Raw genomic sequence first — 23,813 nt, 5'->3', positions numbered from 1 at the left:
AGGTTGCAGTAGTCAAGGCGAGAGATGATGAGGGCATGGACTAGGGTTTTTGCAGATTCTTGGTTGAGGAATGAACGGATTCGTGCAATATTTTTGAGTTGAAGTCGGCGGGAAGTGGAAAGGGCTTGGATATGTGGTTTGAAGGAGAGATCAGCGTCAAGGATAACCCCGAGGCAGCGAGCTTGTGGGACTGGGGAGAGTGGGCAGCCATTTACTGTAATGGTTAGGTTCGTTGGGGGGGTCACGTGAGATGGGGGAAAGATGATGAATTCTGTTTTGTCCATGTTAAGTTTCAGAAATTTAGCGGAGAAGAAGGATGAAATAGTGGACAGACATTGAGGGATTCTGGTTAGTAGGGAGGTGATATCTGGTCCAGAGATGTAGATCTGTGTGTCATCAGCATAGAGGTGATACTGAAAGCCATGAGATTCTATGAGCTGTCCCAGGCCAAAGGTGTAAATGGAGAAGAGCAGGGGCCCAAGGACTGAACCTTGTGGGACTCCGACAGAGAGGGGGCGAGGTGAGGAGGTGGTGTGTGAGTGGGAGACGCTGAATGTCCGGTCTGTTAGGTATGATGAGATCCAGGATAGGGCCAAGTCTGTGATGCCAAGGGATGAGAGGGTCTGTAATAATAGGGAATGGTCCACTGTGTCAAAGGCAGCCGACAGGTCGAGGAGGAGAACAGAGTAGTGTCGCTTGCTCTTGGCGGTTAAAAGGTCAGTGGTGACCTTAGTTAGGGCAGTTTCAGTGGAATGGTGTGACCGGAAGCCAGATTGTAAGCGGTCAAAGAGGGAGCAAGAAGAGAGATGGGAGGACAGTTCAAAGTAGACGTGTTGTTCCAGTAGTTTTGAGGCATAGGGGAGAAGTGATATAGGGCGATAGCTAGATACAGAGGATGGGTCAAGAGAGGGCTTTTTGAGGATAGGTGTGATGGAGGCATGTTTAAAGCTTGAGGGGAAAACACCATTTGTTAGTGATAGGTTGAAGAGATGGGTTAGGGTTGGGATGAAGATTGTGGTGAGGTTTGGGATGAGGTGGGTTGGGAGCGGGTCAAGTGCACAGGTGGTGAGATGCGATCTTGAGAGTAGAGTGGCGAGTTGATCTTCTGTAATGGTGGAGTAGTTGGTTTTGGAGGTGGAGGGTAGGGAAGTTGGGAGGAAGGGCTCTGGGGCTTGTTGACCAAAACTGTCTCTGATGTTATCAATCTTCTGCTTGAAGAATGAGGCAAAGTCTTCAGCAGAGATAAGTGAGGAGGGAGGAGGTGCTGGGGGATGGAGGAGAGAATTGAAGGTGTTGAATAACTGTTTAGGGTTGTGAGACAGGGAGGATATGAGAGATGAGAAGTAGGTTTGTTTAGCTGTGGCGAGTGCGGTCTTGAAAGTAGTGAGGGACTGTTTGAATGCGATTAAGTGGTCGTTGGAGTGGGATCTTTTCCATCTGCTCTCAGCAGCCCTGGAAGCTTGCCTCAGTTCTTTGGTCAGGCTGGTGTGCCAGGGCTGTCTGTTGATTTTGCGAGCTTTGGTATGTGTAAGTGGGGCAGCAGATTCCAAAGCTACAGCTATTGTGGTGTTATATAGAGCGGCAGCGTCATCCGCATTGTGTATGGAACTTATGTCTGTGAGAGGGAGGAGGGATTCAGAGAATGAATGTAGGTCAAGATGTTTAAGATTTCTGCGAGGGTGTGAAAGTTTGTGGGGTGGGGACTCTAGACATGGAGTGGAGAGAGATGAGAATGTGAGAAGGTTGTGGTCAGAGAGAGGAAGAGGCGAGTTAGAGAGGTTAGATAGGGAGCAGAGGCGGGTGAAGATGAGGTCCAGTGTGTGACCATCTTTGTGAGTGGCTGCAGAAGACCATATATATATCTTTATTATACAGTAATAACTGGCTGGGTGCATGGATATGTACACTCACCGGCCACTTTATTAGGTACACCATGCTAGTAACGGGTTGGACCCCCTTTTGCCTTCAGAACTGCCTCAATTCTTCGTGGCATAGATTCAACAAGGTGTTGGAAGCATTCCTCAGAGATTTTGGTCCATATTGACATGATGGCATCACACAGTTGCCGCAGATTTGTCGGCTGCACATCCCAAAGATGCTCCATACAAGGCAGGATGGATCCATGCTTTCATGTTGTTTACGCCAAATTCTGACCCTACCATCCGAATGTTGCAGCAGAAATCGAGACTCATCAGACCAAGCAACGTTTTTCCAATCTTCTACTGTCCAATTTCGATGAGCTTGTACAAATTGTAGCCTCAGTTTCCTGTTCTTAGCTGAAAGGAGTGGTACCCGGTGTGGTCTTCTGCTGCTGTAGCCCATCTGCCTCAAAGTTCGACTCACTGTGCGTTCAGAGATGCTCTTAGGCCTACCTTGGTTGTAACGGGTGGCGATTTGAGTCACTGTTGCCTTTCTATCAGCTTGAACCAGTCTGCCCATTCTCCTCTGACCTCTGGCATCAACAAGGCATTTCCGCCCACAGAACTGCCGCTCACTGGATTTTTTTTCTTTTTCGGACCATTCTCTGTAAACCCTAGAGATGGTTGTGCGTGAAAATCCCAGTAGATCAGCAGTTTCTGAAATACTCAGACCAGCCCTTCTGGCACCAACAACCATGCCACGTTCAAAGGCACTCAAATCACCTTTCTTCCCCATACTGATGCTCGGTTTGAACTGCAGGAGATTGTCTTGACCATGTCTACATGCCTAAATGCACTGAGTTGCCGCCATGTGATTGGCTGATTAGAAATTAAGTGTTAACAAGAAGTTGGACAGGTGTACCTAATAAAGTGGCCAGTGAGTGTATATTGTAATGGACATGTCATATACCCACGTCACTCACTATACATAGCAGTGTATCAAAAATAGACCCCAATGCATAGACTTGTATGTACAGGAGCAGGAACTCATAACTGGAATTTTGAATATATATATACTAGCTATTGAACCCGTTCTACGCCCGGGTGGCGAGCATTTATATTGGAATATGGTCTCCATCCTGGTATGTGCTGCTCCTATCCTGTCATATGCTGCTCCATCCTGCGCCCCCATCCTGTCATGTGCTGCTCCACCGTGTCATGTGCTGCTCCATCCTGCGCCCCCATCCTGTCATGTGCTGCTCCACCGTGTCATGTGCTGCTCCATCCTCATCCCCATCCTGTCATGTGCTCCCATCCTGCGCCCCCATCCTATCACGTGCTGCTCCATCCTGCGCCCCCATCAGTGCGGGCGGCTGTGCTGAGTGCGGGCGGCTGTGCTGAGTGCGGGCGGCTGTATGTGGCTGTGCTGAGTGCGGGCGGCTGTATGTGACGTGGCTGTGCTGGGTGCGGGCGGCTGTGCTGGGTGCGGCAGCTGTGGACGGCTGTGCTGGGTGCGGTGGCTGTGCTGGGTGCAGCGGCTGTGCTGGGTGCAGTGGCTGTGCGTGGCTGTAGGTGGCTGTGGGAGGCTGTGCTGGGTGCGGCGGCTGTGCGTGGCTGTGGGTGGCTGTGCTGGGTGCGGTGGCTGTGCTGGGTGCGGCGGCTGTCCGTGGCTGTAGGCGGCTGTGCGTGGCTGTGCTGGGTGCGGAGGCTGTGCATGGCTGTGGCGGCTGTGTGTGGCTGTGCTGGGTGCGGCGGCTGTGCTGGGTGCGGCGGATGTGCTGGGTGCGGCGGCTGTGCTGGGTGCGGCGGCTGTGGGTGGCTGTGCTGGGTGCAGCGGTTGTGCGTGGCTGTGGGCGGCTGTGCTGGGTGCGGCGGCTGTGGGCGGCTGTGCTGGGTGCGGCGGCTGTGCGTGGCTGTGGGCGGCTGTGCTGGGTGCGACGGCTGTCCGTGGCTGTGGGTGGCTGTGCGTGGCTGTGGGAGGCTGTGCGTGGCTGTGGGAGGCTGTGCGTGGCTGTAGGCGGCTGTGCGTGGCTGTGGCGGCTGTGCATGGCTGTGCTGGGTGCGGCGGATGTGCTGGGTGCGGCGGCTGTGCTGGGTGCGGCGGCTGTGGGTGGCTGTGCTGGGTGCGGCGGCTGTGCGTGGCTGTGGGCTGTGCGTGGCTGTGGGCGGCTGTGCTGGGTGCGGCGGCTGTGCTGGGTGCGGCGGCTGTGCGTGGCTATGGGTGGCTGTACGTGGCTGTGGGCGGCTGTGCTGGGTGCGGCGGCTGTGCGTGGCTGTGGGCGGCTGTGCTGGGTGCGGCTGTGCGTGGCTGTGGGCGGCTGTGCTGGGTGCGGCGGCTGTGGTCGGCTGTGCTGGGTGCGGCGGCTGTGCGTGGCTGTGGGCGGCTGTGCTGGGTGCGGCGGCTGTGGTCGGCTGTGCTGGGTGCGGCGGCTGTGCGTGGCTATGGGTGGCTGTGCGTGGCTGTGGGCGGCTGTGCTGGGTGCGGCGGCTGTCCGTGGCTATGGGCGGCTGTGCGTGGCTGTAGGCGGCTGTGCTGGGTGCGGCGGATGTGCTGGGTGCGGCGGCTGTGCTGGGTGCGGCGGCTGTGGGTGGCTGTGCTGGGTGCGGCGGCTGTGCGTGGCTGTGCTGGGTGCGGCGGCTGTGCGTGGCTGTGGGCGGCTGTGCTGGGTGCGGCGGCTGTGCGTGGCTGTGGTCGGCTGTGCTGGGTGCGGCGGCTGTGCGTGGCTGTGGGCGGCTGTGCTGGGTGCGGCGGCTGTGCGTGGCTGTGGTCGGCTGTGCTGGGTGCGGCGGCTGTGCGTGGCTGTGGGCGGCTGTGCGTGGCTGTGGGCGGCTGTGCTGGGTGCGGCGGCTGTGCGTGGCTGTGGGCGGCTGTGCTGGGTGCGGCGGCTGTGCGTGGCTGTGGGAGGCTGTGCGTGGCTGTAGGCAGCTGTGGCGGCTGTGCATGGCTGTGCTGGGTGCGGCGGCTGTGCTGGGTGCGGCGGCTGTGGGTGGCTGTGCTGGGTGCGGCGGCTGTGCGTGGCTGTGGGCGGCTGTGCTGGGTGCGGCGGCTGTGCTGGGTGCGGCGGCTGTGTGTGGCTATGGGTGGCTGTGGGCGGCTGTGCTGGGTGCGGCGGCTGTGCGTGGCTGTGGTCGGCTGTGCTGGGTGCGGCTGTGCGTGGCTGTGGGCGGCTGTGCTGGGTGCGGCGGCTGTGGTCGGCTGTGCTGGGTGCGGCGGCTGTGCGTGGCTGTGCTGGGTGCGGCGGCTGTGCGTGGCTGTGGTCGGCTGTGCTGGGTGCGGCGGCTGTGCGTAGCTATGGGTGGCTGTGGGCAGCTGTGCTGGGTGCGGCGGCTGTGCGTGGCTGTGCTGGGCGCGGCGGCTGTGCTGGGTGCGGCCATTTTCTTGGTCCTGCTCCCGGAGTCGGCGCCTGCGCAGTCCGCGCTTTCCGGCGCCATTTTCTTGAAGACACTGCAATGTGTCTTCAAGAAAATGGCGCCGGAAAGCGCGGACTGCGCAGGCGCCGATTCCGGGAGCAGGGGGACAGTCACGGCCCGGAAGCGCGTCGGTGGAACGGGTCAGGTAAGTATACTCACCCTCCGCCTCCTGGCTCGTCCCTGCTTGTCCGGTGGAGATCGCGGTGTGCGTTCAGCGCTTACGCATACCGCGATCTCCTGGGAGCGTCGCTCTGTGCGGTCCAGACTGCGCCGGCGCTTGCGCTTGCGCAGTCTATAGAGGCTTCGGACAGAGTGACGCTCCCAGCGTTATATTATAGATATTCTCAGTTCTCATATATGAACATATGTGTAACTTTTCCTGTAAAAAAAAAAAAAAGTCCCTGCTGATCGTTTCCTGATGACCTGATTTCCTGCAGATTTTACCTTTTTTTGTTTCAAATATAGAGAAATCCTCAGGATTTTCATGTTAAATCTCATCCACATTGCTGCTCCTGGAAAACACTTCTGATTTTTTTTTCGTATTTTTATTTTTTTTTAATCTGGACAATCTGTTGTGGATCCATCCTGCGCGGACATTTCCTGATCTTGAGTTGCGTGGTTTTGTATTACCTCTGACAACACATAGTTTGGTGCCTGTCAGACTCTTTTATGATGGATTCCATGAATTACTGACATGTGATCACTAAATAACACAGATAAGTTGTGTGTCCTGTATATAATATGCGCCAACAGCATCACTGTGTACATACTCGCTACGTGCACTTGTGCATGATATATATATATTTGTGTATGTATTGTATATGACTTATATTGTATGTACATAACTGTGCGTATATATGTATATTAGTGTTGAGCAAAAAACTTTTGCAGGGGCCTGGTCTGTGGCTGCCGGATCAGAGCCCTGTGAACATCCCGTCTCCTCTTTTGATTAGTAAACCCAATGCGACACCATTGTGGCGCCATGAAACGCATGCCAATGTTTTTTTATTTATATGTTGCTTGTGTATAAGTTTCACAAATTGGGGCCGGGGGTTAAATTGGGCCTAAAATTTAAAAAGTAAACATTATGCTGCAAATTATGTACTTTAGTCCCATCCCTCGGTCAGCCCACAGTCTAGCGTGAAAGCCACCCCCATTCAGCCCACAGTCTAGCGTGAAAGCCACCCCCATTCAGCCCGCAGTCTAGCGTGAAAGCAGCCCTCCCCCGGTCAGCCCGCAGTCTAGCGTGAAAGCCACCCCCATTCAGCCCGCAGTCTAGCGTGAAAGCAGCCCTCCCCCGGTCAGCCCGCAGTCTAGCGTGAAAGCCACCCTCGATCAGCCCGCAGTCTAGCGTGAAAGCTACCCTCGATCAGCCCGCAGTCTAGCGTGAAAGCCACCCTCGATCAGCCCGCAGTCTAGCGTGAAAGCTACCCTCGATCAGCCCGCAGTCTAGCGTGAAAGCCACCCTCGATCAGCCCGCAGTCTAGCGTGAAAGCTACCCTCGATCAGCCCGCAGTCTAGCGTGAAAGCAGCCCTCCCCCGGTCAGCCCACAGTCCAGCGTGAAAACCACCCTTGGTCAGCCCGCAGTCTAGCGTGAAAACCACCCTTGGTCAGCCCGCAGTCTAGCGTGAAAGCAGCCCTCCCCCGGTCAGCCCGCAGTCTAGCGTGAAAGCAGCCCTCCCCCGGTCAGCCCGCAGTCTAGCGTGAAAGCCACCCCCATTCAGCCCGCAGTCTAGCGTGAAAGCAGCCCTCCCCCGGTCAGCCCACAGTCCAGCGTGAAAGCCACCCCCATTCAGCCCGCAGTCTAGCGTGAAAGCATCCCTCCCCCGGTCAGCCCGCAGTCTAGCGTGAAAGCCACCCCCATTCAGCCCGCAGTCTAGCGTGAAAGCCACCCCCCATTCAGCCCGCAGTCTAGCGTGAAAGCCACCCCCGGTCAGGCTGCAGTCTAGTGTGAAAGCCACCCTCGATCAGCCCGCAGTCTAGCGTGAAAGCTACCCTCGATCAGCCCGCAGTCTAGCGTGAAAGCCACCCTCGATCAGCCCGCAGTCTAGCGTGAAAGCTACCCACAGTCTAGCGTGAAAACCACCCTTGGTCAGCCCGCAGTCTAGCGTGAAAGCAGCCCTCCCCCTGTCAGCCCGCAGTCTAGCGTGAAAGCCACCCCCATTCAGCCCGCAGTCTAGCGTGAAAGCAGCCCTCCCCCGGTCAGCCCACAGTCCAGCGTGAAAACCACCCTTGGTCAGCCCACAGTCTAGCGTGAAAACCACCCTTGGTCAGCCCACAGTCTAGCGTGAAAACCACCCTTGGTCAGCCCGCAGTCTAGTGTGAAAGCAGCCCTCCCCCGGTCAGCCCGCAGTCTAGCGTGAAAGCAGCCCTCCCCCGGTCAGCCCACAGTCCAGCGTGAAAACCACCCTTGGTCAGCCCACAGTCTAGCGTGAAAACCACCCTTGGTCAGCCCACAGTCTAGCGTGAAAACCACCCTTGGTCAGCCCACAGTCTAGCGTGAAAACCACCCTTGGTCAGCCCGCAGTCTAGTGTGAAAGCAGCCCTCCCCCGGTCAGCCCGCAGTCTAGCGTGAAAGCCACCCCCATTCAGCCCGCAGTCTAGCGTGAAAGCAGCCCTCCCCCGGTCAGCCCACAGTCCAGCGTGAAAGCCACCCCCATTCAGCCCGCAGTCTAGCGTGAAAGCAGCCCTCCCCCGGTCAGCCCACAGTCCAGCGTGAAAGCCACCCCCATTCAGCCCGCAGTCTAGTGTGAAAGCCACCCCCCGGTCAGGCTGCAGTCTAGCGTGAAAGCCACCCTCGATCAGCCCGCAGTCTAGCGTGAAAGCTACCCTCGATCAGCCCGCAGTCTAGCGTGAAAGCCACCCTCGATCAGCCCGCAGTCTAGCATGAAAGCTACCCTCGATCAGCCCGCAGTCTAGCCTGAAAGCAGCCCTCCCCCGGTCAGCCCACAGTCCAGCGTGAAAACCACCCTTGGTCAGCCCGCAGTCTAGCGTGAAAACCACCCTTGGTCAGCCCGCAGTCTAGCGTGAAAGCAGCCCTCCCCCGGTCAGCCCGCAGTCTAGCGTGAAAGCAGCCCTCCCCCGGTCAGCCCGCAGTCTAGCGTGAAAGCCACCCCCATTCAGCCCGCAGTCTAGCGTGAAAGCAGCCCTCCCCCGGTCAGCCCACAGTCCAGCGTGAAAGCCACCCCCATTCAGCCCGCAGTCTAGCGTGAAAGCAGCCCTCCCCCGGTCAGCCCGCAGTCTAGCGTGAAAGCAGCCCTCCCCCGGTCAGCCCGCAGTCTAGCGTGAAAGCCACCCCCATTCAGCCCGCAGTCTAGCGTGAAAGCCACCCCCATTCAGCCCGCAGTCTAGCGTGAAAGCCACCCCCCGGTCAGGCTGCAGTCTAGCGTGAAAGCCACCCTCGATCAGCCCGCAGTCTAGCGTGAAAGCTACCCTCGATCAGCCCGCAGTCTAGCGTGAAAGCCACCCTCGATCAGCCCGCAGTCTAGCGTGAAAGCTACTCTCGATCAGCCCGCAGTCTAGCGTGAAAGCAGCCCTCCCCCGGTCAGCCCACAGTCCAGCGTGAAAACCACCCTTGGTCAGCCCACAGTCTAGCGTGAAAACCACCCTTGGTCAGCCCGCAGTCTAGCGTGAAAGCAGCCCTCCCCCGGTCAGCCCGCAGTCTAGCGTGAAAGCAGCCCTCCCCCGGTCAGCCCGCAGTCTAGCGTGAAAGCCACCCCCATTCAGCCCGCAGTCTAGCGTGAAAGCCACCCCCATTCAGCCCGCAGTCTAGCGTGAAAGCAGCCCTCCCCCGGTCAGCCCACAGTCCAGCGTGAAAGCCACCCCCATTCAGCCCGCAGTCTAGCGTGAAAGCAGCCCTCCCCCGGTCAGCCCGCAGTCTAGCGTGAAAGCCACCCCCATTCAGCCCGCAGTCTAGCGTGAAAGCCACCCCCATTCAGCCCGCAGTCTAGCGTGAAAGCCACCCCCCGGTCAGGCTGCAGTCTAGCGTGAAAGCCACCCTCGATCAGCCCGCAGTCTAGCGTGAAAGCTACCCTCGATCAGCCCGCAGTCTAGCGTGAAAGCCACCCTCGATCAGCCCGCAGTCTAGCGTGAAAGCTACCCTCGATCAGCCCGCAGTCTAGCGTGAAAGCCACCCCCATTCAGCCCGCAGTCTAGCGTGAAAGCCACCCCCATTCAGCCCGCAGTCTAGCGTGAAAGCCACCCCCATTCAGCCCGCAGTCTAGCGTGAAAGCCACCCCCCGGTCAGGCTGCAGTCTAGCGTGAAAGCTACCCTCGATTAGCCCGCAGTCTAGCGTGAAAGCCACCCTCGATCAGCCCGCAGTCTAGCGTGAAAGCTACCCTCGATCAGCCCGCAGTCTAGCGTGAAAGCCACCCCCCGGTCAGGCTGCAGTCTAGCGTGAAAGCTACCCTCGATTAGCCCGCAGTCTAGCGTGAAAGCCACCCTCGATCAGCCCGCAGTCTAGCGTGAAAGCTACCCTCGATCAGCCCGCAGTCTAGCGTGCAAGCCACCCCCCGGTCAGGCTGCAGTCTAGCGTGAAAGCCACCCTCGGTCAGCCCTCAGTCTAGCGTGCAAGCTGCCCCCGGTCAGCCCTCAGTCTAGCGTGCAAGCTGCCCCTGGTCAGCCCTCAGTCTAGCGTGCAAGCCGTCCCCACACACCAGTTTTCCCATGAAATTCCAGTTACAGAACGTCTTAAAATGTTGTGTTAATTGTTGTGTCATTGTGAAGAGAGGAATTAGTATTCGCCAGACTCTGCTGGTATCTGATCTCCTGGGAGAATAAATAGGTGGACATCTTGAAATCCAATGTGTCCCATCCTTTCTTGCCCTGATGTGCTGCCCACACACTGGGACTGCCCCTAGGTTCTGCAGAAATTGGTGAATTTGGCCTGTGTTCATCAGATGTTTGTGGGCACCGACATGTGTAGGTATGAAAAATTAGCAGGACGCTCACGATAACCCTGGTTCACAGGGCTTTGGTCCTGTGCCCACGATAACCCTGGTTCACAGGGCTTTGGTCCAGCTCCCACGAGGACCCTGGTTCACAGGGATTTGGTCCTGCGCCCACGATAACCCTGGTTCACAGGGCTTTGGTCCTGTGCCTACGATATCCCTGGTTCACAGGGATTTGGTCCAACTCCCACGAGAACCCTGGTCCACAAGGCTTTGGTCTAGCTCCCACGAGGACCCTGGTTCACAGGGATTTGGTCCAGCGGCCGTCATCTACCAACGTGGCTGCTAGACCAATATGCGGATCACTTTGCTCATCTCTATCACTGCGTATTTTATTATGATTGCATATAGAGTGTAGTTGCCCCTTTTAGTGGAGGCTGGCATTTTCTTAGCTGTGCCAGTATTATTGAGCATGCCATCTGCTCATGTACAGCGTCACTGGTCTGCAAGATGCTAGTGCACACAAAGACAATCTGCAGGGTTTTAGCTCTTTTTGGTTGGGGGCAATGAAGAATTTTACCGCAGTCCATTAATATCAATGTACCTTCTTCAGATTGCATGAAAATACTTGGTCTTCCGTAGCGAGAGCCTCGGGGTGTGTTCACGTACAGCAGATTAGTTACAGACATTTCTGAGAAATCCATTCTTTACATGTGAATAGGGTCATTTCCGGATTTTGAATGAATGGGGCAGTCGCAGACATTTCTCCTGCAGATCTGTCGTGTGTATAACCAGGCAGCAGAAGCTTCTGCAGGGTGTTTAGATCGGAGATGAAGTCCTGCTCCGTTATTTATTTATTTTTTTGCATTCATTTGAATGATTGAAAACGCTCCAAGAGTTGACACGCTGCTGAAGAAGCGCACGGCGGCTCAAAAAGTGCTTATGAGAATTTTGAAATCTCGTTCACCTTTGCTGGTCCGGTAAAATTGCAGCTTTTTTTGCTGCGTAACTTCACGTGTGAACACACCCTTAGTCACAATTTTATTGGTGACTTTGCAGAGGTCTGGCTCAATGGAGCGGGGATCATGCATGCCCACCACCACCACCTAATTGTCTGTGGATCTTCTGGAGATAAATCCACAGGCCCCCGCTGCTAATTTATAGGATTATTCCTGACTGCAGACCCCCGGGTGATTTGATATATCGTTCTGTTTTTGCACTTTTTATGATAATGGTGTTTTGTTTTTTTGTCTCTTTAACTAGAAATGGCTCCAAGCAACCGATCTTCCCAAAGAAGTCTACCAGCACCTCGCTTTCTACGTCCCCAAAGTCTACTGCAGAAAGGCCGATCCGGTGACCGATCACGAGGAGATGCTGGCGCAGCACGCACTCCTGGGGGCGCTGGAGTGGTATCTGTGCGGGGAAGACCCTGCCATCGGCTTTCCAAAGCTCGAGCAAGCAAACAAACCATCCCAGCTGTGCGGCCGGGTGTTCAAAGTGGGCGAGCCGACCTATTCCTGCAGGTAGGCGCAGGGGCCTGGGAGTGAATTGGGATCACAGAATTTTATCAGCAACCATCGTCTAATTTTTGCTCAAACTATCTATTGGTCCCTTAATTTGTTTGCTTTTTTTCTATTCTTTTCTTTTTTGTCATGCATTATTGTTACACTTCTTTTCCACCTAATTATTCTAAATTTTGAGCCAAAATCCAAATCACTCTGTATTCTTGTCTTTTAACGGATTTTTGTGGCTGTTTTCTGCTAAAAACTAAATGTTGCAAAAAAAATAAAAATAAATAATCACTCCAGAATAAAAATATATATAAATATATATATATATATATATATATATATATATATATATATATATATATATATATATATATATATATATATATATATATATATATATATATATATATACACACACACACACAAAAATGCGCAAATTGAAATTAGGTTACTGTGGAAAAGAAAGATAGGCAAAAAATAAACACAACAAAGGTTAGGCAAAAATAATGCAAATAATTGATAACACATATTGACGTTTTTTCTTACTTCTAAGTCTTGTCTTTCTCTTTTCACCTAAGGGCTTTGCGCCAAATTCATCAAAATGGTGCACAACGTTTGATGAATTCGGTACAAAATTCATGTCACAACCCCCAAGAATAAACTTTGTGACAGGATTGCAAAAGGGCATTAACTTTAGTGCATTGGTAAATATCCTGACGTCTGCGTTTACTTCGCCGTAGAAGGTCTGACATTTTGGAAGGCAGAGGTGAAGGATATATTTAGGCTGCGGTGTACTTGGACCTTATAAAGGGGGATCCCAAGCTGCAGAACGCAGGACATTACATTTTCATATGTTGTTCAAAATACATCTGCATGAAAATACAAACAGATTTAGTTTTTTTCAACTTAAGGATTATTAAAGTCAAACTGTCACTGGAATTTGAAGAAAAAACTGCACACATTAATAAATATGTATCTTACACTTGATGGGGCTGGTGAATTTACTGTGAAAATTAAGGTGGAGGGCTGTAAAATGCTGATATTAAGATGATCATTTTATAAATACAGCTAAAGAGTGAGAGCTCAGGAATCCAATTGTATTCAGTCTCCACCCTTCTGACTGACAACTGCAGCATGTACTGAGCAGTGTGAGATCTCAGCAGGGAGGAGAGACGCTGAAAAACTGCTCAGCTGCAGCAGGCAGGAGGAATGTTTGATTTGCCCTCAGTCAGGATAGCTGGCTGGTGATTCAGCAGGGAAGATGGACACTGACGAGCTTTAAATCAAGCAAGGTGGGCTGTCATTCAGCAGGAAAAGGGTACACTGGGGAGCTGTCACTCAGGCTAGGTGGGCAGAGATTTAGCAGGAAAAGGGAACATTGGGGAGATGTCACTCGGGCTAGGTGGGCAGAGATTCAGCAGCAGGGAGGACTGACACTAAGTAGTTGGCACTCAGGCTAGGTGGGCAGAGATTCAGCAGGGAGGAGGGACACTAAGAAGCTGGCACTCAGGCTAGGTGAGTAGAGATTCAGAAGCGGGGAGGAGGAACACTGAGGAGCTGGCACTCAGGCTAGGTAGCCAGAGATTCAGCAGCAAGGAGGACAGACACTTAAGTAGTTGGCACTCGGGCTAGGTGGGCAGAGATTCCGCAGCATGGAGTAGGGACACTGAGGAGCTGGCACTCAGGCTAGGTGAGCAGAGATTCAGTAGCAGGGAGGAGGGACACTGAGGAGCTGGCACTCAGGTTTGGTGGGCAGAGGTTCAGCAGCAGGGGGGAAAGACACTGAGGAGCTGGCACGCAGGCTAGGTGGGCAGAGGTTCAGCAGCAGCAGGGAGGAGGGACACTGAGGAGCTGGCATTCAGGCTAGGTAGGCAGAGGTTCAGTAGCAACAGGGGGGAGGGATACTGAGGAGCTGGCACTCAGGCTAGGTAGGCAGGGGTTCAGTAGCAGGGAGGAGACTCAGGCTAGGTGAGCGGAGATTTAGCAGCGGGGAGGAGGGACACTGAAGAGTTGGCACACAGGCTAGGTGGGCAGAGGTTCAGCAGCAGCAGGGGGGAGGGATACTGAGGAGCTGGCATTCAGGCTAGGTAGGCAGAGGTTCAGTAGCAACAGGGGGAGGGATACTGAGGAGCTGGCACTCAGGCTAGGTAGGCAGAGGTTCAGTAGCAGGGAGGAGACTCAGGCTAGGTGAGCAGAGATTTAGCAGCGGGGAGGAGGGACACTGAAGAGTTGGCACACAGGCTAGGTGGGCAGAGGTTCAGCAGCAGCAGGGGGGAGGGATTCTGAGGAGCTGGCATTCAGGCTAGGTAGGCAGAGGTTCAGTAGCAGCACGGGGAGGGATACTGAGGAGCTGGCACTTAGGCTAGGTAGGCAGAGGTTCAGTAGCAGGGAGGAGACTCAGGCTAGGTGAGTGGAGATTCAGCAGCAGGGAGGAGGGACACTGAGGAGCTGGCACTCAGGCTAGGTAGGCAGAGGTTCAGTAGCAGGGAGGAGACTCAGGCTAGGTGAGTGGAGATTCAGCAGCAGGGAGGAGGGACACTGAGGAGCTGGCACTCAGGCTAGGTAGGCAGAGGTTCAGTAGCAGGGAGGAGACTCAGGCTAGGTGAGCGGAGATTCAGCAGCAGGGAGGAGGGACACTGAGGAGCTGGCACTCAGGCTAGGTAGGCAGAGGTTCAGTAGCAGGGAGGAGACTCAGGCTAGGTGAGCGGAGATTCAGCAGCAGGGAGGAGGGACACTGAGGAGCTGGCACTCAGGCTAGGTGGGCAGAGGTTCAGTAACAGGGAAGAGAAACACTTGAGGAGCTGGTACTTGGGCCAGGAGGGCTAAGATGTGGGGCCAGCAGTAGTAATAGGATGACAACAGGACTGTTATTGGCGACCTATTCTAATAATAAATAAGTCTAGACAAACTCTTTACTTGTTATGTGGCTTTCTGCTCTTTGTAATATATTTAATGTTTGTCTCTGGTTTTTCTTGGCAGAGATTGTGCAGTGGATCCAACGTGTGTCCTGTGCATGGAGTGTTTCCTGGGAAGCGTTCACAGAGAGCACCGGTATAGGGTTAGTCGTCTGCATTCTGACATGTCGAATATATAATTTCCTTGTATTTGACTGGCAGGGCCGCCACCAATCCTGAGGGACTGCAGCGCTGCCTTACCTTTAGATCTCCTCTAATCTGTGCTCTGTCTCGTTGTGTTGCAGATGACCACTTCAGGAGGAGGAGGCTTCTGTGACTGTGGAGATGCTGAAGCATGGAAAGAAGGGCCCTCCTGCCAGAAGCATGGCCTTAACATATCTGAAAGTGAGACAGAGGTAAAGCCGTCATGTCCCTACTCACTGCTGCTTCATCGCTGCTGGTAAAGTAAGCACAGCAAGTCCTGGTACTTTCCTCCGCCATGCTAGACTGTGTTCAAGTTTGAAAAAAATGGGCAGCAATGGCGACTGTGGTGTAGTCTGTCACCACAAAATGACTGTTCAAACCAAGCACAGGTGCTCGGTGCACCCCTGGTGTGGCCGAGCAGTTCAGTGCACCTTTCTACCTACTTGTTATCTTTTAATCGCCGCCCCTTTTTTGGCTCCTGTAAATCCAGAGCCGTCAATCAAGGAAGAGGTGGGGTAAATGCAAAATAAGTCGGTGGGAAGGTGCACTGAACGGCGAGACAACAATGGGGGGTGCATCGAGCGCCTGTGCTTCATATGAACAATCATATTGAGCTGAAAAAATCCCTTTAATTAATAAAAAAACATTTCAGTAAATAAGTGAAAAGGGGTAATGTGAAATGCTGGCCCTGACATGACAATGTAAGGAGACTTATATGCTATGCATGCTCCTTTGGTAACTTACTGTAAATATGCAAATTGCCTCTTCAGAGAGGAAAAGGACTAGAATGTCATAGCGCCACCTGTTGGAATCAGCGATCCTAAAAGTCACTATTGACCCTTTAATGGGCCGTGCAATACATGTCAAATTGCAAATGCATACAAATCATGGCTTTGGTAGTCATGTAAAAAGCATGGGGCCTGAGACACCATTATTTTATTTGTGTGACTTTTCTAGAAGGTGGTTGCCCTCGAAATATTGCACAGGAGATTACTGATAGCCTTTGTTGAACTTTTCTTGATGCTGTGTTCATCAGCATACACTTGGCACTTTCCCTAACTTCCCAGCATACTACCATTGCCCTATGTATTGCCAACTCTGAACTGAAAGCCCGCCCGGCAGCAGGGGGGCCTGAGGCCGACCTCCATGCCCGGCCGGCAGCGGGAGAGCCGAGGTCCGCCCGACAGCGGAGAGCCGAGGTTCGCCTCCACGCCCGCCAGCAGAGAGCTGAGGTCTGCCTCCGCCCGCCCGGCAGCAGTGGTCCGAGGTCTGCCTCCACGCCCGGCCGGCAGCAGTGGTCCGAGGTCCGCCTCCACGCCGCCCGACAGCGGGGGACCGAGGTCCGCATCTATGCTCGCCCGACAGCGCGGGGCCGAGGTCCGCCTCCACGCCCGCTCTGCAGCGCGGGGCCGAGGTCCGCCTCCACGCCCGCCCGACAGCGGGGGGCCGAGGTTCGCCTTCACGCCCGCTCTGCAGCGGGGGGCCGAGGTCCGCCTCCACGCTCTCCCGACAGCGCGGGGCCGAGGTCTGCCTCCACGTCCGCCCAGCAGCGGAGAGCCGAGGCCCATCCGCCCTCTAGATAAAATTATTATTTAATCCGTAATACTAATTATTTTTTTATTTTTATTTTTTCCTTTTAAAAGGATCCTCTTATTAACCTGTCAGAGGATATGGTCGCTCGGGCCTACAACATTTTTGCCATCATGTTTCAATACACAGTGAATATTCTCACATGGGAAAAAGATAACGAGCTGCCTCCAGGCCTGGAGCACACGTAAGTATTTACTTAGCAATCTGTTATTCACCAATGCACATATTAAAGGGGTTCTCCAGTACTTTGGTATTGATAAACTAGAATCTGTCATCAAAATCTGATCGCTGGAGATCAACCTCACCGATCAGCTGTTGTCGGCGGCTAGATGTAAGGAGCGGGACCGCGCGACTCTGTACACATGGAGCGGCTATTGCCAGGAACTGCAGCTTAGTACCTGGGAAAGACCTCTGTTTACATCCGGCCACCTCCAGAGCTAATGACAGCTTATCGGTGGGGGTGACGGGTTTCGGACCCCCTCCTATCTAATGACTTATCCTAAGCTTACATTATTTTTAGTATAATCAAAGTTACCTAAAGGGAAACTACCATGGTGAACGTAATCCTGTCAGCATTTGGTATTGCAGTGAAAATTTTAAAGGGGTTGCCTGGCCTTAGGCTACAAGTCTGCAGTCAGTATATGTGACTGCAGACTTGTGAATCCTCACATCTCGTCCACTGTCAAGATTCTCTGGCTCCGGAAGCGGGGATTATGTGATTTGAATACTTCTGATCACATTCCAACTAGACGTGTCTAGCCTCACTCAATACACTTGCGTTGAGCAAAGCTACGCACATCTAGTCGGAATGTGACCGCATGTATGTAAACTGCATACTTACAGTCACGCTCTTGCTGCTTCCAGAACTGGCACACGCGCAACGTGACCATTCACAAGTCTGCAGTCACGTAGAGTGACTGCAGACTTGTAGCCCAAGGCCGGACAACCCCTTTAATTTTCCAATACTGGATATTTGCAACTGGTTTCTGATCTGTAATAGCACAGATACTCCTGCTGTACTCCCCTGCTGCTGACTGATCTGCCTCTGTGACGGGCCGTGTCCTCTGCGCGGTCTCTATAGCCATCTGTAGCAAAGGGAAAGCCTCGGAAGCAAAGCTGCGATCAGAGCAGGGAGTCTTCCTGCTGTTCCATCAGTAGCTGGAGTTTGCAGTATTAATACTCAGAGGGAGGAACACTTAAGAGAGTATCCTAGTAGTAAAAAATGGCAACAGATGTCCTGTGTCTCCTGTGAGAATGGAGCAGTGGTCATGTATGTGCCGCTGCTCCACTAGAAGTACCGAGTACCACGCACAGCCATCTCAGTGAGCCCCACTGGCTCTGGACAAGAATCTCATTTCTATTTATTGTGTATTTAAAGGGGTTCTCCTGGCTTTAGCTACATTTCTGCAGTCAGTCTGTGGGACTGCAGATTTCTGCATCCTGACAGTGTGAAGTGTTGTGCACACTGTCAGGATTCTGCTTTGTTGTCTGCTCAAGCGGGCATTTTGCATACCACCTTCTCATCGAGTTCTCTCAACGTTGGCAAAGCTGTCAGCACTTGTCCACGACTATGCGAATAGCATACGTATGGTCGCATGAGCGTCCACTGGAGCAAGAAACAGAGCAGGATCCTGGCAGTGTGCACATTCTGCAGCAATAGGGAAGCACACAAACTGAAGCATGAAAAAAAACAAAAAACCCTTTAATGTATGAATTATTAGAATGCGGTTATGGATGGAGATATTCTACATTATTTTTCGTTTGCCGCAGGGAGAAAGAAGAAAATTATTACTGCATGCTTTTTAATGATGAAGTCCATACCTACGAGCAGGTCATCTACACTCTGCAAAAAGCTGTGAATTGTAGCCAGAAAGAAGCAATAAGTTTTGCAACGACTGTGGATCGAGATGTAAGTACCGTACTTGGATTTCCTAAAAAGTATTTTAGCAGGCATTTTTTGATTGGTGGTGGTCTGATCCATATTGCTGGCATAGCATTTATAGTGCTGGCATAGCGGCCATAGTGCTGGCATAGCCGCCATAGTGTTGGCATAGCATTTATAGTACTGGCATAGCTGCCTTAGTGCTTGCATAGCGGCCATAGTGCTGGCATAGCACTCATAGTGTTGGCATAGTATCCATAGTGCTGGCATAGCATTTATAGTACTGACATAACTGCCATAGTGTTGGCATAGCGGCCATAGTGCTGGCATAGCGGCCATAGTGCTGGCATAGCGGCCATAGTGCTGGCATAGCGGCCATAGTGCTGGCATAGCAATGCGTTTTCTTTGCTGTTTTCTCCTGTGTGTCAGCTGTGGATGTGGTACTACACCAACAATGTGGCCCCTTTATTCTCCGCATTGCTTGGGATCCCAAATTTTAGACATCCGTCATGTAGTGCATAACAATCTGCTATTACTTTATAAGACAAGAATACCCATTTAAAGGGACACTGTCACCCCCTCCAGCCGTTATAAACTAAAAGAGCCACCTTGTGCGGCAGTAAAGCTGCATTCTAACAAGGTGGCTCTTTTTGCTGTTATTCCCCAAATAAAGGTATTTATAATTCTGCCCAAATACCTTTCTTTAGACCTGGAGGCAGTTCTGAACCCCCCTCTTTGAAGCGCCCAACTGCCGTCAGTCATATCTTCTGGGGCGCTGGTCGCTGCCCCCTCAGCGCTGTTTTCCTCGGAAATCCGGCGCCTGCGCTGTGCTCTTCTGCCTTGGGCAGGCGCATTGAGCATTGGCCGTCTGACCTCACCTGCTGGGTTGCAGACTGCGCCTGTGCGGGCAGTGCGGCCACCCAGCTACTGAATCCCCGCCCCGCAGTGTGTTATGCATTATGCAGAGTGCGGGGCTGGGATTATCAAGGTGGGCGGCCGCACAGGCGCAGTCTGCAAGACTGCATCGGAGGTCAGACAGCCAGAGCTCACTGCGCCTGCACCAGACAGTACTACACAGCGCAGGCGCCGGATTTCATGCGAAAACAGCGCGGAGGGGGCGGCGCCCGGCGCCCCTGAAGATTTGAGTGACGGCAGTGTGGCGTTTCAAGTAAGGGGGTGAGGACCTGCCTCCCTGGCGAAAGACAGGTATTTTGGAGAAGTTATAAAACGCTTTATTTGGGGAATACATGCACCAAAAACTAAAAGAGCCGCCTTGTTAGAATGCAGCATTACTGCTGCACAAGGTGGCTCTTTTAGTTTATAACGGCTGGAGGGGGTGACAGTGGCCCTTTAAAGGGCTTGTGTACATTTAAGGACAATTTTATTTTTATTTCGTGTAGTTCTTTTTAGAAAATATTTCTGCGTTTCATTAATTGCTGGCTTCTGAATGGGTTAACTGAGAATCTGTCAGTGATTCTAATGCTCCAATGGGAAAATTTGTATCTCTTTTTATGTCTTTTTGATCATCTCTCAGATGATTTATGACCACAGACCAGCTCAAAGTTAAAAGCGGAAGGAAACAAAGACCCTGCGATAGTGTGACGGGAGTCACTATAGAAAATATTAGTCCCAGAAGTGGAGAGAAGGACTACAATGACAAATAGCAAAATATATACTACTTACAGAATCAGCAAAGGGGGGGGGGGTCAAACAATCTGAGGTCAGGTCCGGGAAATGGCCTAGTGCAACAAGAGGATGTCTGAGACGAAATCCAATTCACGAGCCGAGGTCAGGAAAACCAGAAAGACAGAACAGTTTACAGGAAGCAGGCACAAGAGAAGGAAGGGATAAAGTCAGGCTGGGTCAGGAACAGAGCACAGAGGGATCAGACATACTGCCAGCAGCAAATGTACGATTGGCACTGGATGGAGGAGCTAGCATGCTTAAGTAGAAGACTAATCAAGGAAAGTGAACACAGATGATTGCAGCCCAGACCCAGCTCAACCAACACAGACTGACAGCCCATGCACAAAGTAACATATCAGACAGGGACAGAGTGGAGATCATGACAGACAGCCAAACTATGGAACATTTTTAATTTAACCTGAATTGCAAAATTTATTTTTAGTCCCAAATACATGATTTTAAGTTAAAATTTGCCCTCACAGGTGGACAACCCCTTTACCCCTAATTTTTTTTCTGTTTTAGGGGCGAAGATCAGTGCTGTATGGGAGTTTCCAAAACTGCGATCAGGCAAAATCTGTTATCGTGGTGAGTGGATTTTCATATTCTAGTAAGTAGCAACCTGACTCAGTGTTACATTGCTAGATGAGCAGTGACATGTCTCCTCACTCCTGCGCCTAATGTCTAAACTTAGTGGCTTGGATGTATCCTATGATGAGGGAGATTTTTGGAACGTCCTGATCTTGTGCATTGCAGACTTTGCTCGGGTCTGACTTAAAATTTGCTAAATACATTTGCTAAAACAAATATTTATATTTTGTGTATGCGTGTGTGTGTGTATATTTATATATATATATATATATATATATATATATATATATATATATATATATATATATATATATACACATACATACATACATACATACATACATACATACATACATACATACATAAATATATATATAATGTTATCAGACACTGGCAAACAGCAAGGGTGACATGTATTTCGGCTCGTTTAACTACAAAAAAAATTCTTCAAAGTGCTGCTTTAAGGGGTTAATTTGTTAAAAGATCAAATAAAAAATTACAGCGCTCTGTATAATAATATTTTGGTTTTAGTGATCTAGTCTTGTCTTGCTTTTAGAGAAACACCAGTCGCCAAACGAAACCTCTTAAGGTCCAAGTCATGCATTCAGCTATTGTTGCCCACCAGACATTTGGACTAAGAATCCTCGGCTGGCTGGGACAAATTATTGGTTACTCAGGTAAAGTAAGAGTGAATATTTTTTTTTAAGAACCTACCATTAGTCTCTCCTTTAGTCGCATTGCTAAAGAACATCCCTGTAAGGTTAGGTCCACTCCACATTTTAAAGCGGACTTGTCGCCAGATAGTGTCCAGTTTTTATTTTTTTCCAGAGATATGTGCTTTTATTTTATTTTTATGGTAGTTACCTAGGGGGTGTGGCTCACATGGTAATTATGCATAGCTAAAGACACGCCCCAGAGGATCTTGTGAGCCACTCCCCCTTTTAATGACCATAGAGATCATATATATGATATAAAAATTTGTATATCCAATTGTGTGCAAAACTATATTTATGTAAAATGTAGATGAGGGATGACTTTAGTGTGCTGATGATCCACTAGAGTCAGGAGAGTGATTTACAGGCTCTCCAGGGTTGCTGGGAAAGTTGGAGCTTTGACAAAGATATCGTCCAGGTAGGGGGTGACTTGAATCCCCTTGGTGTCCGGAATAGCCATTACGGCCGCCATGAACTTCATGAAGACCCTGAGGAAAGTGGTCAGCCCAAAGGGAAGGGCCTCGAACAGAAAGAGATCCCGTTGTACTGCAAAGCGAAGAAACCTCTGCTGACCTGCAAAAAATGAATGTAGAGATGAGCGTCCTGGATAACCACTAAGCAAAGGAATTCCTCGAATTCCATGGAGGCTATGAACGAATGAAGATATTCAATTCTAAAATTACGGAAACATGCTCGTTTGTTCAGAAGCTTGAGATTCAAGATGGGAATGGAGCCATCTTTCTTGGGAACCAAGAACAAATTTTAATAAAACCCCATTGTGGAGGGATGGGGGTGCCTAAGTTGAGAAGCCTGAAAAACCCTGAGGAGAGAGTCTCTTAGGGGGGCGGACCTTAGAAAAAAAAAAAACTATTTTTGGGGTAGAGAAGTGTGTGTGTATATATATATATGTGTGTGTGTGTATGTGTGTATATATATATACACAGTACATACGTTACATACAGTGCATACAGTACATACATACACATAATATATATATATATATATATATATATATATATATATATATATATATATATATATATATATATATATATATATATATATATATATATATATATTATTTTATTTTTTTTTATTTTATTTTTTTGCAGCCACACAAAAAAAAATGTGTACCACGAATGCACCCGGCCAGATAGATGTTCCTGTACGTGCTGATGCTCGGTGTTGACTCTCCTCCTTATGTTATATTTTTTCAGATGGATTAAGACGGATTCTGTGCCAGGTCGGTTTACAAGAAGGTCCAGATGGTGAAAACTCCTCTTTAGTGGACAAGCTAATGCTGTGTGATTCCATTCTCTGGAAAGGTAGCAGTAGTTAGCAGTTGTGTCTGCGTTTCCATTTGCTCTTGCGCAGTCCGCGAACAGATTTCATGCTTTTCTTTTTTTCTAGGTGCAAGAAACTGCTACCATCAGCTCTTCATGAGCAGTTTACTAATGGACCTTAAATACAAGAAGCTTTTTGCTATCCGTTTTGCAAAAGTAAGTGTCTACTTTCCTACCTGCACTTTTTTTTTCGACTATTGTTCATTATTATATCGTATCGATTTGGGCTTCAATGCCTCCGTTGGCAGATTCAGTGGCGAGAACAGCCCCGCATGCCACTCTGTTATTCCCATGAAACCTAAAGGACCCCATTAGTTACAGCTGGGGTCAGCGGTATACGCGGCGTACAACCCATCCAGGAAAGTGTTGTGGCTCCATTTATATATAGACTCAGTTAAAGGGGTTGTCCTTTAATGGATAACCCTTTTTTTTTTTAATTGGGCAGGAAGGTAAAAAAATTATACTCCTCTCTAGTCAGTGCTGCATCTTCCATCTGCTGTAATTGACATCAAGGGCGCTGTATAAGTGCTGCAGCCAATCTTTTTTTCAGCTCAGACAAATAAAACGTGAACGCTGCCCACAATCAGCGCACACTGATTGGCTGCAGCGCTCACTTAATACTCTATTTCGGATGTTGACCTTAGCAGATTGGCTGGAGGGGGAGTATCAATTGTTTTTTCATCTCCTTGGACCCATTATTGAGAAGGACACTATTAAAGGTACCTAGTAATCAATGAAGGGGCCGTGACACTTGCTCCAGTACCGCAGCACCTTCATTTATTCAATCAGGACTTATCTGATACTTAGGGTCCGTCTTAAGAGCAGTCCACTATACCCCTTTAAGAGCTGATTTTCTGCAGACGTTTGTTTTCATCTTAGCCTTGTGTTTAATGTTGCTTAGGTCTCTTAACATTCAGTCCAGGAGGAGGCATGATAAGAGGTACAGCAGATAATATAGCAATACGTTTACGGTGATGTAGCAGATGGGCATTTCGAGTCCCATTTAGCCCCTTTAACGTTAAAGCTCTTTAAGATTACCATGAAAGGCCAGTGTGGATTAGAGGTGAATTTCCCCCTTGTTGTTTAGAATTACCAGCAGTTGCAGAAAGATTTTATGGAGGATGATCACGAGCGAGCAGTGTCCGTGGCTGCTTTGTCTGTGCAACTCTTCACTGTACCCACAATGGTGAGTAAATGCCCATTGTTTTTGAACTGATAGATGCCACCCCTTGTCTTTTCTT

At 51.0% G+C, this 23,813-nt stretch overlaps 1 protein-coding gene across 2 annotated transcripts in view; it reads left to right on the top strand.

Annotated features, from left to right (window-relative positions):
- The window catches only part of UBR2 (ubiquitin protein ligase E3 component n-recognin 2), a 139,211-nt gene that overhangs the window by 4,116 nt on the left and 111,282 nt on the right, over nt 1-23,813 (top strand). Inside the window, exons 2-11 of one of the 2 annotated variants that reach the window (XM_077282340.1) lie at nt 11,425-11,684; nt 14,652-14,730; nt 14,872-14,982; nt 16,414-16,544; nt 18,131-18,269; nt 20,451-20,513; nt 21,073-21,193; nt 22,447-22,554; nt 22,640-22,728; nt 23,660-23,758. In XM_077282340.1, coding sequence (XP_077138455.1) covers nt 11,425-11,684; nt 14,652-14,730; nt 14,872-14,982; nt 16,414-16,544; nt 18,131-18,269; nt 20,451-20,513; nt 21,073-21,193; nt 22,447-22,554; nt 22,640-22,728; nt 23,660-23,758 — 1,200 coding nt within the window. The remainder of the gene's footprint in view (nt 1-11,424; nt 11,685-14,651; nt 14,731-14,871; nt 14,983-16,413; nt 16,545-18,130; nt 18,270-20,450; nt 20,514-21,072; nt 21,194-22,446; nt 22,555-22,639; nt 22,729-23,659; nt 23,759-23,813) is intronic. The other variant, XM_077282341.1, reaches the window with a different exon arrangement.

Source organism: Ranitomeya variabilis, chromosome 2, assembly GCF_051348905.1.
Source record: "Ranitomeya variabilis isolate aRanVar5 chromosome 2, aRanVar5.hap1, whole genome shotgun sequence".
Taxonomy (NCBI): domain Eukaryota; kingdom Metazoa; phylum Chordata; class Amphibia; order Anura; family Dendrobatidae; genus Ranitomeya; species Ranitomeya variabilis.
This window is presented reverse-complemented; position numbering and strand designations above follow the sequence as displayed.